Source organism: Homalodisca vitripennis, chromosome 2, assembly GCF_021130785.1.
Source record: "Homalodisca vitripennis isolate AUS2020 chromosome 2, UT_GWSS_2.1, whole genome shotgun sequence".
Taxonomy (NCBI): Eukaryota; Metazoa; Arthropoda; class Insecta; order Hemiptera; family Cicadellidae; genus Homalodisca; species Homalodisca vitripennis.
The window spans coordinates 136,371,996-136,386,805 of NC_060208.1; the positions used below are offsets into that span (position 1 = coordinate 136,371,996).

Sequence of the window (14,810 nt, forward strand, 5' to 3'; positions counted from 1 at the left end):
ATGAAATTATTTCATACTACTAACAATAAACCTCAGTTTAAAATAAAAACTTTGAATTACTTCCTTTAAAAATATTTGCCATGTTTGCAAAGGACCTAGTACAAGCATAAATAAGTGATAGTAAGACGTGCCTTATAAAAATCTAGTAGCTGCAACAAATCATTTTTTTAAATACTTGATAGAATTTTTAAAATTAGTTATAGATTAAATAATGTACTATATGATATAAAATCAAAATTACTGTCTTACAAAACAAAATTAAGAATATATAAGACTGTTATAAGACCAGTTCTTCTCTATGGAGCAGAGACATGGATTATAGATAAACAGGCAGAAAAGAGATTGGTTACATTCAAGAATAAAATTTTGAGGAAAATTTTCGGACCTATTAGAGATGGAGATGGATGGAGTATCAGACACAACCAAGAAATCAGAGAGATGTTTCAATCTCCAGACGTTGTAGGAGAAGCAAAGAGCAAGAGACTTCGGTGGGCAGGCCATGTGATGAGGAGGGAGGATGATAAATTGATTAAAGAGGTTTGGAAACACAATCCAGTTGGAAGAAGACCTCGAGGTAGACCCCAAAAATCGCTGGAAGGACCAGGTGGAGAAGGACTTGCGGAAATTGAGAGCGGGTCAGGGGGATTGTGAAGACAGGGAGAGATGGAGGCAGCTGGTTGGCGAGGCCAAATACCACCTAGGGTATCCATGGCCATGGGAGTAAGTAAGTAAGTATATGATATATTAATTTCATAGTAAATATGAACAAAATAAGAATGAGTACAAACACATTCAACATATTCAAGTATAAATGACCAACCTGTACAAATTATTTCCCTTCATTCGTTGCGGCAGCTCCACAGCTGGTTTTGGCATTTCAGCCTTGTTCCGGGTGAAAATAGAAGGCATGTGCCCAGACGAAGTATACTCCAGAATTGCATCAAGCATCCAAAAGCAATCTAAAAAGTCACACTCTTGTTTATATTATCAAGACATAGTAATGGTTAATGGTATTAAACAGTAGAAACAATATTTTGTTTGATATATTAAGAACTTTCATGTGATCATTTCTAACTTACAGTGCAGTACCTACTCGGATTTACAAATGAACTCTTTGTAGGGGACATTGTGTGGAACAATTAAAGCATTTAGGCCTATTAATAATGTTTGTTTGTTGTCCTAAAGTGAGCTAACCTTTAGATATTACATACAAAACTAGAATTATTAATTTGTTACATAAAATTAAACCTAAGTGGAGTTCAGATGGAAACAGAACGGGTTTTGTTTAAAAAAATATGAATGATTCTAAACCAATTATGGTTATTTTTATAATACTAAAGCAAACCAAACATTTTTGGTACAGTGCTTACCTATATTGACTGGTGTTTATTCATATTGAACAAGTAGAGTTATTACTTTTTTTGCATTTTTTGCTAACCTTTTGTTAAGTGACTGTTGTCAAGGCAGTTGGAATCTCCGTAAACCACTATTCGCCCACTCTTCTCCTGAGCCTGACTTTGCAAGAAACCAAGGACAGGAACTGTCTCCTTCTCAGGGCTGCTGGATCCTTCTTTAGCCAACATCTCTTCACCTGAACATCTCCAACTGTTAGTTTACCTCTTCTGATTTATTTATAGCACTTCATATAGTGAAGGGCAGAGTGTTTCCCGGCATTAATAATTGTATCATCAATGTTGTGTCAGCTTCGAACTTATTTGACACCCTCGTTAAATGGTAATTAATTGATTACTAAATAGTATTAACATAATATACCAATAGTAAAAACCTGAATATAACTTTAAATTAAATTGGTAGTGTTTTAAAGAATGTCTTATTAAAATAATATAATTTGTTTTGTTTCTTACACAATAATAAAAAATCATGTTTATCTCTTTTTAAAAAGTACTATAGTAAGTAAACTAGTATAGTAAGTAACATGTATAGTATCTCTGAGTGGTTGTATAAGTGTTTCCCCAAAATTAATTTTATGCATTAAAAGGTCTTAACCCTTAGCGAGCCACAAATAAATAACCAAAACTTCTCCTAAGAGCCATACACCTTAACCCTTTAAGGACCATAAGAAATGTAGCATGAAAAAAAAGTTTTTATTCTTGTAAAACATATTGCAGTTATGTAACTAAACTATTTATTTGTATTTAAAATAATTAGTACACCTAGTTTATTATATATGGCATGGGACAAATGTGTCCCTACGGACGGTAACGGAACTTGACAAAGATACTGCAATGGCATATATTTGTTCCAAGCGGACTGTAGTAAAACCTAGTAAATTGAGTAGTTCACTATATTTCTGTAAATTTACAAGTCTTTGTAGGTTTATTTAGGTGATTGAGGAAAATATTATTTAATAAAAAGTTGTTTTATTTACAAAATTATGAAATTACAAAGCTTACATATCAATATACATGTTCGAAAACGTGTCAGTTTATTATAAAAAATAACAATAGAACATTGTTCTTATGTTGATTAGTGAAACTGTTCAAAGCAGTTTCTTTCATTGGTAAAGCATAAATGAACTTGACTTATTACACATATACAGTTTTGTTCGGGTTTTCTACTTTGTTCTTGGCACATTGAACACATCGACGTCTGATATTTGTCTTTTTCATTATATGTTCTGGCTTCAATGAGGGTCTAATTTTTAGATTTCCTTGACAATGGAGTATTGGGAAGTGAACGCATTCTATTTGTGTAGTCACCAATTAGACCTCGTGCTATCATTTGTCGGTACTCAAGAGATGTAGCAGCTTTTTGAGCTCTTTCATCTTGTTTTATGTAAAATAAACGTTGACTAACAGAATCCATCTCACAAACTTCAATTCAATACCCTAACTAACTAGTAAGAAGAATAAAATGGCATAACCTCAAAATCTAATTTTGCCAAACTGAAGGAAACTGCAGTCACTGTTTCTCAATAAGGCTAGCCAACCTAATTCCCTCACAGTCCCATAGGGACATATATGTCCCAACGAAAAAAAGTGTAATTATGAGCAAATAAAAAATAATATTATCAGATTTTCTTCCTAAATATATTGGTCATGTTGTATTATGATAATACATCAAGCAATTCATCAATATTTGCATTAAGAATGTTTGTGCAAAAATAATAAAAATAAAAAGAAACACATTTATAATTATATTGCATAATTAGATATTTTTAATCAAATAAAGAATACTTTGTTTTACAGTGGGAATATTTTTAAAATGTAGTTCTAAGCTTTTTGAATCAATAATAATTAATATTTATGAATATTAACTTGACTGGCATATACAAAAATAATTATTTATTCTGGGGACACATGTGTCCCTTGGTCCTTAAAGGGTTAAAAATAAAAAAAATTCCCACATACCAAAACCAATTTTTTTTTATAATTCTTATAACATAAGAGGTAAGAAAAACAACAAAATATTTTTTTCACTCTTTATTGCACTCTTTATAGCAAAAAAAATGGTAAAACCATAATTTTCACTGAAAAAATTTAAATTTTTTACATTCTATGTGTTCATATATAATATTAACAATAGTTTGAACACAATTATTGTAATATTATACAAAAACCAAGCATATAGTAATTTTTATTTAGAGAAAATATAAAGAAATATAGTAAAAATGTATATATATACAAATTAAATAAAAGCAATAAAACTACAAAAATTTCAATTTTTCAAGTATAAAATAAAGAACACACTACATTTTACAATATTATAACATGTGAAAACTTAAAAAATGATACTTATTGAAAATGAGCTACATATATGTGATCCTTAGGTGTAGGTTTGTTGTGTGTGGTACAGCTCAAAATACACGTCAGAATGCAAGGCAGGCTTCGATGCGCACGTCTTGCGCACAATAAAACCCTACATCACGATAATAATACATTAACTACACTGTACATTGAGTAAAAATATTGATTAACATCAAAATTGAAAAGATAAATACGTGGATCGAAAATGGAAAGGCGAATAAACATCTACCTCACGGAAGGCTACAGGCAGACTGAGCGCGCGGTAAGTAGACGTCGTTGGCTCTGCGGGAGATTATGAACATCCGGCCCGCCCACTATTTTGTCGCTAGCACAAGAGCCGTGACCTTAAAAAATAGACACAAACGGTTGTCCCTTGTTTAAATAAACCTTGTTTAAAAACAGTTTTTACTAATTTTGTAACCCAGAAATGCTGTTAAATAATGTATATAAAAAAAAAATTGATTTTGCGTCAGTGGACGTCGTTGGCTTTTAGCGCTAGTTTAAGGCATGACGTCTAGTAAAGTCATTGGCTCGGAAAGGGTTAATGTAGAATTGAGAATATTAAATTTAACTTATTTTATTTATTGAAATACTACCACTATTATAAAAACAAAGTAAATAGGAGGAGTGAAGAAACACAGTTTAAACTACATAAGGATTTCAATGTGATAAATTGTGTGTTGATAGTTGTTGACACTCTTAAAACATAAATGAAACTGTAATTATTTCTAAAACTGGATATCAACTCAAGTTTATTGGACTTCACTTGTTTGCTGAATGTTTTACCGGGTGACACAAAAAATATGGACGGATTTCAATTGTACAGTGGGAGTAGGTTAGTGATTGTTGCCGACCATCACGTAATTGGCAATAATGCCCTGTTTGCCCAAAGATAATTAAGAGTGTTTTCACTGTGGAGAATTGTTTTTAAAAACAATGAATCTTATGTCACTGTGCAACAGCTGTTTTGGCAACATTTTAATATGGCACATGATGGACTGAGCCCTGATTGCAGATCAATACCACAATAAGTTATTGGATTTTCTACAACAGTATCTGCAAGGAATTTCAAACCTACCGGACATCTCTGTTCAGCAGCAACAAGAAACATCGAGAATGTCAGACTACCAGTCTCCTCACCGGTGTATGCACACAAACCTCAATCACTAGGTGATCTAAAGGACGCCATCCATAGAGAAGTGGCAGGCTTTATTTTCATAGCAGAGAAATTGTAATGAAAGTTATGGAAAATTTTAAAGAATGATTTCTGGTACATAAATGAATAAGGGTGCCATTCTTCACAAGTTATTTTCCGTAAGTGAACAAAAATTGTTTCAGAGTTTCTGTAATTGGGTTAAATATAGATTCTGTAAATATAAATAAAAAAATAGTTTTGAAAATTATAGAAATTATGCTTATTTTTAAGGTAACCACTTTTTTACACCACCTAGTATAAACAGCTTCAAAAGAACACATTGTACTTTTCCACTTTTGCAAGTAAGTTACAATTTTTCTCGTTCAAAGAACAAAAAGAATTATGAATTTGCTACTTTTGTTTTTTTGTCTCTAAGACCTTGTGCGTACATAATGCATTATCATAAGTCCTGCTGCAAGCGTTGCCAGAATCATAACACTGCTAAAATAATTTACAGAAAACTCACTGCACCTTATAAGTACAATTAATTGAACTCACCTTGATCCTTCAACGGCAGAGCAACCAGGAGCCCAGAGGAAGGAAACTGAGCGATGCTAGTGCCAGATGCAAAATGCCCGCTATGCTCTCCCAGGTTAAAGTCTCCTTCAAAAACCCGGTCACTGAATGCTATTCCCCAGGAGGATAGCAGATCATTAAGTGCAGGGACATTCGCTCCTCCTGTATCCGGCATCCACCACTGCCTGCATTCATTACATTGAATGGAAAAGATATCACATCCAATGCCGATACAGTAACGACTACCTCAAAGCTAATTCATGCTCTCAGATAGTAGAACATAAAATGTTTCCAAATAAAAAAAGAATAAGAGTGCAGTATATTTAGTGTGTGGAAGAAAAACAACCTTAGACGACTGTATTTATCTATCTTTTTCATCCGCACATTTTTTTCAAAATGAAAAGCCTCAGTTCACACAATGTTTGTATTTACAATAGAGTAGAATATCAGGAAAATGATTAACAAAAGCTAAGATAGCTCCGTCCAAGATTAAATACTTGAGTAGATACTATTGTATCACATATTTGACATTTCACTTTAATTTTAAAATCTGTGTTGTAAGTTTTTAATTTTATTTGAAAGGTTTGCAGGTCGGATTTTCCACAACCTTCTTTAATAAGAACTGGATGTAGAAAATTTATTGTTGGTCTTATAAGCTTTATAGAATTAATCAATTTACAACACTAAAAAGAGACATTCCTACCTTGTGTTTTCATCAAAAAACTTCACTTTCTTCATTACAGTGATGTTGTACCAGTCAGCAAACACAATCAGTGACAGACCAGCGTCCACATCTCTCTTCAGCTTTCCAACCTCCTCTGGGAAGAACTCCTCTTCAGGGTCTACAATCAGTAGGGCTCCATACTGAGAAGCGTCGAAACATGTGAATGTTGTCCCAAGCACCTCAATGTAGTATCCACTGTTGCGAACATGTTGATACATGTCCTGAAAATATTATAGAAATATATACTAGCAAGATACAGTTATATGAATGCCAAGCAGATTCATCTTTTTAGGAAAATGGAAGTTGAGGCCCCCAGAGCACTGCAACCAGCATAATTTTTGGAGAGAAAAGATTAGGTATGAAATAAGCGCCACCAAGATGCATACTAAAAATCATAAAAGATTAAAGCCATAGTCACCGTACCCCCTACACCTACAGAAGGAAGGTTTCTGCCTATCCAGCTATTGTGGATTTGACTCAGATCATTGTCTGTCTGTTTGCCATTAAACTTTCTGACATTCGAGGTAGAGTGAGAACATTCCTACAGTATACCACCTTTAAAATAATTCAAGAGTCTTTATGTTTCTCAAAGTATAATAGCAAAATCAAGATTGCTCATTCAAGACCAGTTCTACCAGGTTGAATACCCATTGCAAATTGAAATTATTTGCAAATATGTATCCAGTTAGAACAGAATAGTTTGTTATTCTGGCAGAACACTTAATACAAAATTCTACTGTACTTGCTAGCAAACAAAATGAAATAACAGATACAAAATGTTAATTAAATGATATGATTTTAAGTATTAGTAAGTAAGTGATAAGGTTTAAGTATTTTAACGTATTAGTAAGATTTTACATTGATATAAATACTATACTCCTCAGGTTATCCGATAGTGGCTCATTAAGTTAGTGTAAACTACATGTAGTGGTTTGAAAGAAATTTAATTTGCATTCAATACACTTATGCATTCCATAAACAAAAGTGAAAACATACAAAATTGAACACAAAACAAGATAAGCTGCAAAAATAATTGGTATGTGAAAATATATCTATCTGATCAGTGATTCACAATGGGGTTTAACAAACTAGAGATGAATCCTTATTTGAAACCATTCACAATAACACTACTGTTTCATTATTGCATGGTTTTACACGATTGCCAAAACAGCCAACTCCCAACTATCAGGAGTAGTTAAGGGTATGTTATGGGGGATTTAAGAAACAAGGTAATAAATTGGAAAAATAATTAAAAGTATCATAACTGAACAATTACAGAAACTTAAAAATATACTGTTATCGAGCAGATATCACTATTCGAATCTGACTGCTTCTGACGTGTATGTAGGTAAGAAACATATCTGGGAAAATAATGAAAATCCAAATCAGAAACACATATAAAGGTTTAAAAACAAAATACTGTATTATCTTTAAGATTGGTGGGTATGAAAGGACATCCTGATGTAATTGATGATCTTTAAAATCAGTGTAGATTTTAATATATTTCTTTCTTTCTTTATTAAAAATTGTTTCTACTACATAGACATGACACAATATTGTGCATTCACCATTATACATGTACCAGTGGAAGATGGTACGTGTGATTATTGCAATAAAATGCAGTATATAAACTCAACAAACAAAACCGGTTCAAACTTCCCAACAATAAATTAAATTCATGTGCATCAAAGTAATCCATAACAAACAACTAGAAGCTAAAATATTCTATGCAAAATTTCAGTTTATTAGATTTTGTATTGCTTGTAAAGAGTCAGCTATTTTGTAGTGTAGTTTTTTTCTCTCTGGATTCATTCTGTGATGATTTGATATTTTAAACAGCTGTTAGTTGTTTGTAAACAATTATTTTATGTCATTACATTGGAAACAAGTCCTCAATGACAAAAACCAGTATTATTTCATTATAAGAAATATATAAATATAACAATTGGCTGACCATGAACAAAGCCTATCACTCGAGAGGCAGAAAAAATTTCATTTCTATCTGAACAATATATAAAAAACTAACTGGCTTCTAGACTTGCAGTTTTGAATGTAGGCAACACTAAATACGGTGATTTTGTATGTCATTCCATAAGTTTTGGCTGAGGATTGTAACAAGAAAATAGCAGAATAAATAAATGTGTAAACAGACTGAGCACAATCATATGAGATTTTACCATGTAACACATTATTTTATTCGTAGATTTAAAACGAAAATAATAGAGTGGGAAATCAATGATGAAATTAGGTGATAAGATTTGATTTCAGCACACTCTAGTGTTGTATTACCTTTCCTAACTCACCAGAAATTGTATTATTTACCTGTCTATTTGTCCACATGACATTTCGAGAATGAAATGAGCTATAGATTCAAAATATTAGAAGCAACTTCAGTGAAACCTGTTACGCAACACATGATGTAGCATACCTCGTACTTTTAAACACTACTATTTTGTGAAGCTCTGGGCTAAGAGGGATATTACTGCCAGGATGCCAAAAGTGGGGCTTAAAGAATCAAATCTCACACTAGGACTCTAATGGGGCTTAGGACTCTTGAATCTTAACTAATATTTTATGTGTGATAACAACATAGGTTATCCACTGCTCGATTGCCAGAAGTTTGCTGTACCTTGAAATTCGTGTGCACATGGTCTCCATTCCAGTCCAGAGGATCGTTCTTCATGCGCAAGTTATCTCTTGGGAAGTAACCAGGCGGATAGCGCAGATTATGGTATTGATCCCACAAGATTCTCTTTCTGTAATGAAGAAATACCTCAGTGATTCATATATATCATTTGAATTCATAAATGCCAATAAAAAAATCTGTACAACTAAACTGAAAAATTAAATGTTAAAATTATGTTTTAAGCCACCATTAAAATTAGCCATTAGTTTTTTTTAAGTTTATGTAGGCCCAAGACACAATTTCAGATAAAAATTTAATTGATGAAATACATATTTATTTTCACTACAAATTGTTTTCCATGTACATTTGTTTACTAAATAATCAGTTTTCAATTGATTTTTAACTAATAATTCAAATGCAGATATAACCAAGTCTGATTACTAAACTAATTTTCATGTTATGATAAACTTGATGAACGAGATAAACGTCTGAGGCTATCAAAGGAGGTCAACAGTCACATTCTTATTGAAATTAGAATAGCTTCAGCCAATCTCAAACTTTACTATTAGAAAATGAATATGTTGAACCGTGATGGGAAGAGATTTGGAAGAGCTCATTTGTAAAAATCTCTATAACTGTAATACTGTATTAACCGTATTAACTCTATTCTATTATAAATAGCTGTAACTGAAACAACTGGGCTCATAAATCAAAGCACACTCACTGTCTAGGAGGTGTAGGGATGATGTTGGCTTTGATCGCCAGTTTGATGGTGGAAGTTCTCGGCAGACTCTCCCCTTCCTCTGGGGGGGATTCTACCGTGAGCTCTATGTGACCCTGGGCTATGCCTGTCCACGAGGCAGCACCCCTTGCTACTGCTATACTCACTCCCAGCCACCCTGACCAAGGCCACAAAACCTCCGAGTATGTAAGTGACACCTGGTGGTAATAAAATCAGTGAAATTCTCATATTTTATCTAAATATCTCCATTACAGCTAAAACTTGTCTGCCCTACCATCAGTCTAAGTACCTTTTACATTACAACAGTTTTATTATATATAATAACTTCAAATCTTCAAATGTAAAATTTTGCTACATTACTAAAAATAATAAATCAATAATTTACAGAACACACACATATAAATTTAACATACAAACATTAATTCACTAATTGCTAATATACTAGTCTGCATATTCCCGAATTACATAGCACACCTTAGAAAATTAAGACATTAGTAAACAGTATCACCAGCTTACATCTTAAACGAATCAAGCCTTTTGATTGCCAAACTTCAAAACCTAGGAATCCAACAGATGACACTGAAGTGGTTCGCAAGTCACTTGACAAATAATTAAAGATTTACAAGTAATGTAAATAATAAATTTATACAAAAAACCAGAGATATTTCCCAAAGCTCGGTGTTAGGATTAGTTTTTCGGAGCTATTTATTAATGGCTTTCCTGAATATCTAGAAAATAAACAAAATAATGATTCATAAACATGGCATGTACTGGTTATTGCAAGCAGAATAATTGAACAACTAGGAGTAAACACTTACAATGGCCATGACACGACATGAAAAAATAAATTCATAAAATCAAACCACCAAGTGTAATATTAAATGAGCATTTATATTAGAATTGTAAATTACCAACATCTAATACTTGTTTCAGCCTTCTATACCTTAAAAAAATTAAGAAACTATTATACTGCAATAGCCTACCATTCGTTGCTGGAAAGTCATGTACGTTATAGTATTTCAGTCTGTAATTGCTCCTCAAAAGCAAACTTTTCTCATTATAAAGAAAAAAGCAATCACAACCAAGCCATGGGTCACTTAGATTCAAGAAAGATCTACAGAAATATATTTAAAACCTGATCATCCTACAAGCTAGCCCCTTAAACTATTCTATACTCTGCAATCAAAGACGTTATAAAACAAAGTGGCATTTACTTAAAACTACACAAAAATGCGAGAAAAGAAATAATGTACTGCAATCCTACCTACTACTACCTACTAAAAAGCTGAATTTGTGCCTATATGTTTTAAAAAGAGTAAAGCATGACAGTGATGAAGCAACTACAAAAATTGCCTATTGTTCGTTATTTGAGTCACACTTAAGGTACGGCCTTGCAGTTTGGGGAGTCACAACTGCAGAAAACTTAAATAGAATACTGCTACTACAGAAAAGAGCAGTCAGGATCATGTCTGGCCTTGGCCCGAAGGAAAGCTGCAGAGATGCCTTCCCTCACCAGGGAATCATAACGATTATTGGTCATAACATCAGAGAAGTCAAAGTCCATTTTGACAAGGAGCAATTGGAACAGGGTCATGACTTCTATACCTACAACACCCACCAAGTTTCAAATTTTCACCTGCCATTACATTACACGGCACTATTTGAAAGGAAACCATCCTACATAGGCAGAAAAATCTTCAACCATCTTCCTGAAGATATAAAAATGCTACAAGAACAGAGACTGAAGACATTACTGACCAAATGGCTCTCTAGCCGTCCATTCTACACCATGGATGAGTTTCTGAACTGGAAAAGAGAAGAACAATACTCTCAATAAAACTAACCATATAAATTTGACGCCATTGCATTTCTTAAAATAAAATACTGAGAATTGACAATTAATCTTATGTATTGGTCTAATTCCAGAAGTGAAAATACAATGCAGAGAAGATCTTCTACACTTTACTACCATTTATTTGTAGTAGATAGAAGTAATGTAATTGTGTGAGTACCGTTAAACTCCTATTTTAAACTACAAAACTATAACTGTACAAACATTGATTTAAAACTATACTACAAGAACCTAACGACACAAGTGAGAAAACCAATTACAAGAGAATAACATCTTCATACCTCAAGGTAATGGCCATACTGGGGAGTGTAGGGGTACCACTGAGGTTTGCCCAGCACACGTCCTGACACACCCAAGCCGTTGAGTATGGTCACATTCACAATGGTCGGCATGGCTCCGTGATATAGCGGCTGAGTGCAGTAAGGCCACATGTACTGACACTCTCCCAGATCTATGTAGCTGTAATAGTTTCAGAAATTGAAGAAAATATGAATCTGCAAAAGCTAATTGATCTTCATTCTGATATTGATAATCACATGAAAATTAACTAACATCATCATAAAAAAATGCATCATAAAAAGATATTTCCAATGTGGGTGAGACTACTTTCATTCTAAATTCATAATAGTAATGATGTAACAATAATTCTTGATTCTTACTTACTTCGATCAATCAAAGATTCTTGATTCTTAACCATTTAAGTGTCATGAAAAACTGGACCTGATCTTTGATTAAGTTACAATTTTTATTTATTTCCAATTTTTAAAGTTAAATTTATTTTCGTTTCTGTATGTCAAAATAGAATTATTTAACGGTAAATAAAATTTGTTTAGCCCTTTTTGGATTTCCTAGGCTAATTTTTAACTTTTGAGAATATCGTAGAATAGCAGTATAATAGTTGTCACTAATTTTGTTATCATTTATTCAGTAAGTTGGGGAATGAAACACAGTTTTACAGATAAACATATACTATATTACAAACCAATAAAATTAGAAAAATACAAAAGTAGACAAAGAGTGTTTATTTGGTGGCGGGCTGTCACAGCTGGCATTCCGCGCGTCTCCCGCAAGCCACTGTTATCACGTGGACTTTGAACCTTCTTATTGCTCGGCAACCTGTAGAACGGCCTTGCGGGGCTCGAATTGTGTTTCTTGCTTTCTGAGAACATCCTTATGACCGTAGTAAAACATGAAAAAGTTTGGGGTTGACCAAGTAATTGCTCAGAATTACCAAATCTTCAAATTCCGAAAAGTCTGGATTCGCCATTCACACAAATAATTGTAAAAATAAATAAATAAACACTGGACACTGCTGTATATAATATTAATAATTTACTTTAAAAAGAATAGGACACAACAGAAAATAAGCGATAACCGAAATACATGTGCGTGTACCGGACGCTTCTCACTAACTAACTGACTAGATGCCTTGACGGGAGCTCCCGTCAATGACTTTGTGAAAGGCGCGGGGCCATGCCCGCTAGACAGTGTTTGGCCAATTAGAAGCCACTGCCACTCCCATTGTAATAGAATTAGAGGCAGGGCAACCCGTCTGTATGTCGCATGAGTACTAGAACTATCTAGCAGCAAAATATTCAACTAATATAGCAGTAAGAAAATAAAGAATGCAAAAACGCGGATCCACGGCAATAACATTTTGAGCTTGTAGTGGCCCTCCGCGGATCCGCGTCAATAACGCTGGAAAGGTTAATAGTACTAATAAATAAACAAGTCTTGATTTTTAGTGATCAAAGAATCACCAAATCTCTATATTCCTCAGGTCTTTTAATTCAATTCCACTAGCAACATCTCTGAACTTTAAAAATGTATTCAAATAATTATTTGTTGACGAGGCTATTGGCAGTTCAGTAAACATGTGATACAGATTTGTTTTATGTTAATATGTGTAGTGGAAATGGAAAGTATTAATGCAACCTATTATATAGAAATTGGTATAATATTGGTTCCCAATTAAACAAATTATGATTGTGAAGTGAATCATCCAAAAATACACAGCAATAAATGTGTGGTCTATTATTATAATACAGCATGTGCCACTAAATGATGCCCTTGCAATGCAAATTGGACCAAAGAAACGCTGCATAACCACGCAACATGAATGATCACATCCCAGCTATTAGACAAATTGGCACTGAATAAATTATCAGAGCACACAACATGATGTAAAAATTAATTACTGTAACAACTAATAATGAAAAAATTGGATTTGTATTCTATTTTGCTTCTGCGAAAAGAATAGCTGAAGCAGAAGCTGTAGTTAGTAGGAACTTACACAATAAGTGAATAAATGTTAATATTATTACTATAATAAGGCAACTTTGTTTTATTATATCACAACAAGTATATTCCAAGTAAGCAATTGTATACTAATTTAATTTATTCTATTACAATTTAATTTCACACATACTGTTTTATAGTATAATATAATGTGAGAACAAAATATGTAAAAACTAAATGATATATCTTATAATATTTGAAATTATAGAGTAAAAATTATATTTGTTACAAAAGAAAGGAGTTATTAAGTTGGCTCCTGCATGAATCTAGTAGCAGAACATACCCATATATTTGGGTGATAAATCTTTAACCTTAGTATCAAGTGACTTTCATGTGAGATCAAACTATCGGACCTCTGTTTAACATGTAAATAATTACTCAATAATTATTTATGAAATGACCACTACCAAACTCATATTTCTAAGCCTGGAAATATTTATGTTACATATATAATTAATTAAAATCTAAAATTGTTTATAAAAAATGAATTACCTTCATGTTTTGACTCATTAATGATTAATTATCTGAAACATTCTATTGCCCTCAATGTGACAACTAAAGTGATAAGTCCATATTGAAATGCAACTTATTATAAAATAAATAATATTGAGCTAATTTGAATAGTTAGTTAGATTTAATTTTTAATTTAAAGTATTTATAGCATTTTAAACAATTTAAGAAAAGTGGATTCAAGTGACCATATAGTGTTCACATATTCTTTTCATAATTATTAAGAATTATTATTAAGTACACATTACTTACATAATTTATATGTATAAGTACTAGCACAAGAGGAATGCCTTTCTTAAACTTTTTTTAACCAGTCCCATACCAATTTCCACTGAAATTTTTATACAAATATTGCTAACAGGCATTGCAATTTTTTGTTAACAATACTTACTCTTGAACAGTGGATAAGAAGGAAGGAAATGCAAATTAATAATCCTCTGAAACATTTTTTATTGAAACAGTGTGCTTATAATTATAATTAATTTATGGTAATTTTGTTTCTCAACACATTCTGAGATTCTACATAACATATCAACACAAGATAGTTAAGGCTAGCCAGTAAATTAATTTAAATTCCCAG

General features: G+C 32.6%; 1 protein-coding gene across 1 annotated transcript in view; it reads right to left on the reverse strand.

Annotated features, from left to right (window-relative positions):
• The window catches only part of LOC124354764 (membrane-bound transcription factor site-1 protease), a 35,528-nt gene that overhangs the window by 7,186 nt on the left and 13,532 nt on the right, over positions 1 to 14,810 (reverse strand). Inside the window, exons 10-16 of the mRNA XM_046805450.1 lie at positions 11,704 to 11,881; positions 9,553 to 9,767; positions 8,832 to 8,958; positions 6,182 to 6,423; positions 5,461 to 5,663; positions 1,439 to 1,591; positions 821 to 959 (exon numbers count right to left, since the gene is read on the reverse strand). Coding sequence (XP_046661406.1) covers positions 821 to 959; positions 1,439 to 1,591; positions 5,461 to 5,663; positions 6,182 to 6,423; positions 8,832 to 8,958; positions 9,553 to 9,767; positions 11,704 to 11,881 — 1,257 coding nt within the window. The remainder of the gene's footprint in view (positions 1 to 820; positions 960 to 1,438; positions 1,592 to 5,460; positions 5,664 to 6,181; positions 6,424 to 8,831; positions 8,959 to 9,552; positions 9,768 to 11,703; positions 11,882 to 14,810) is intronic.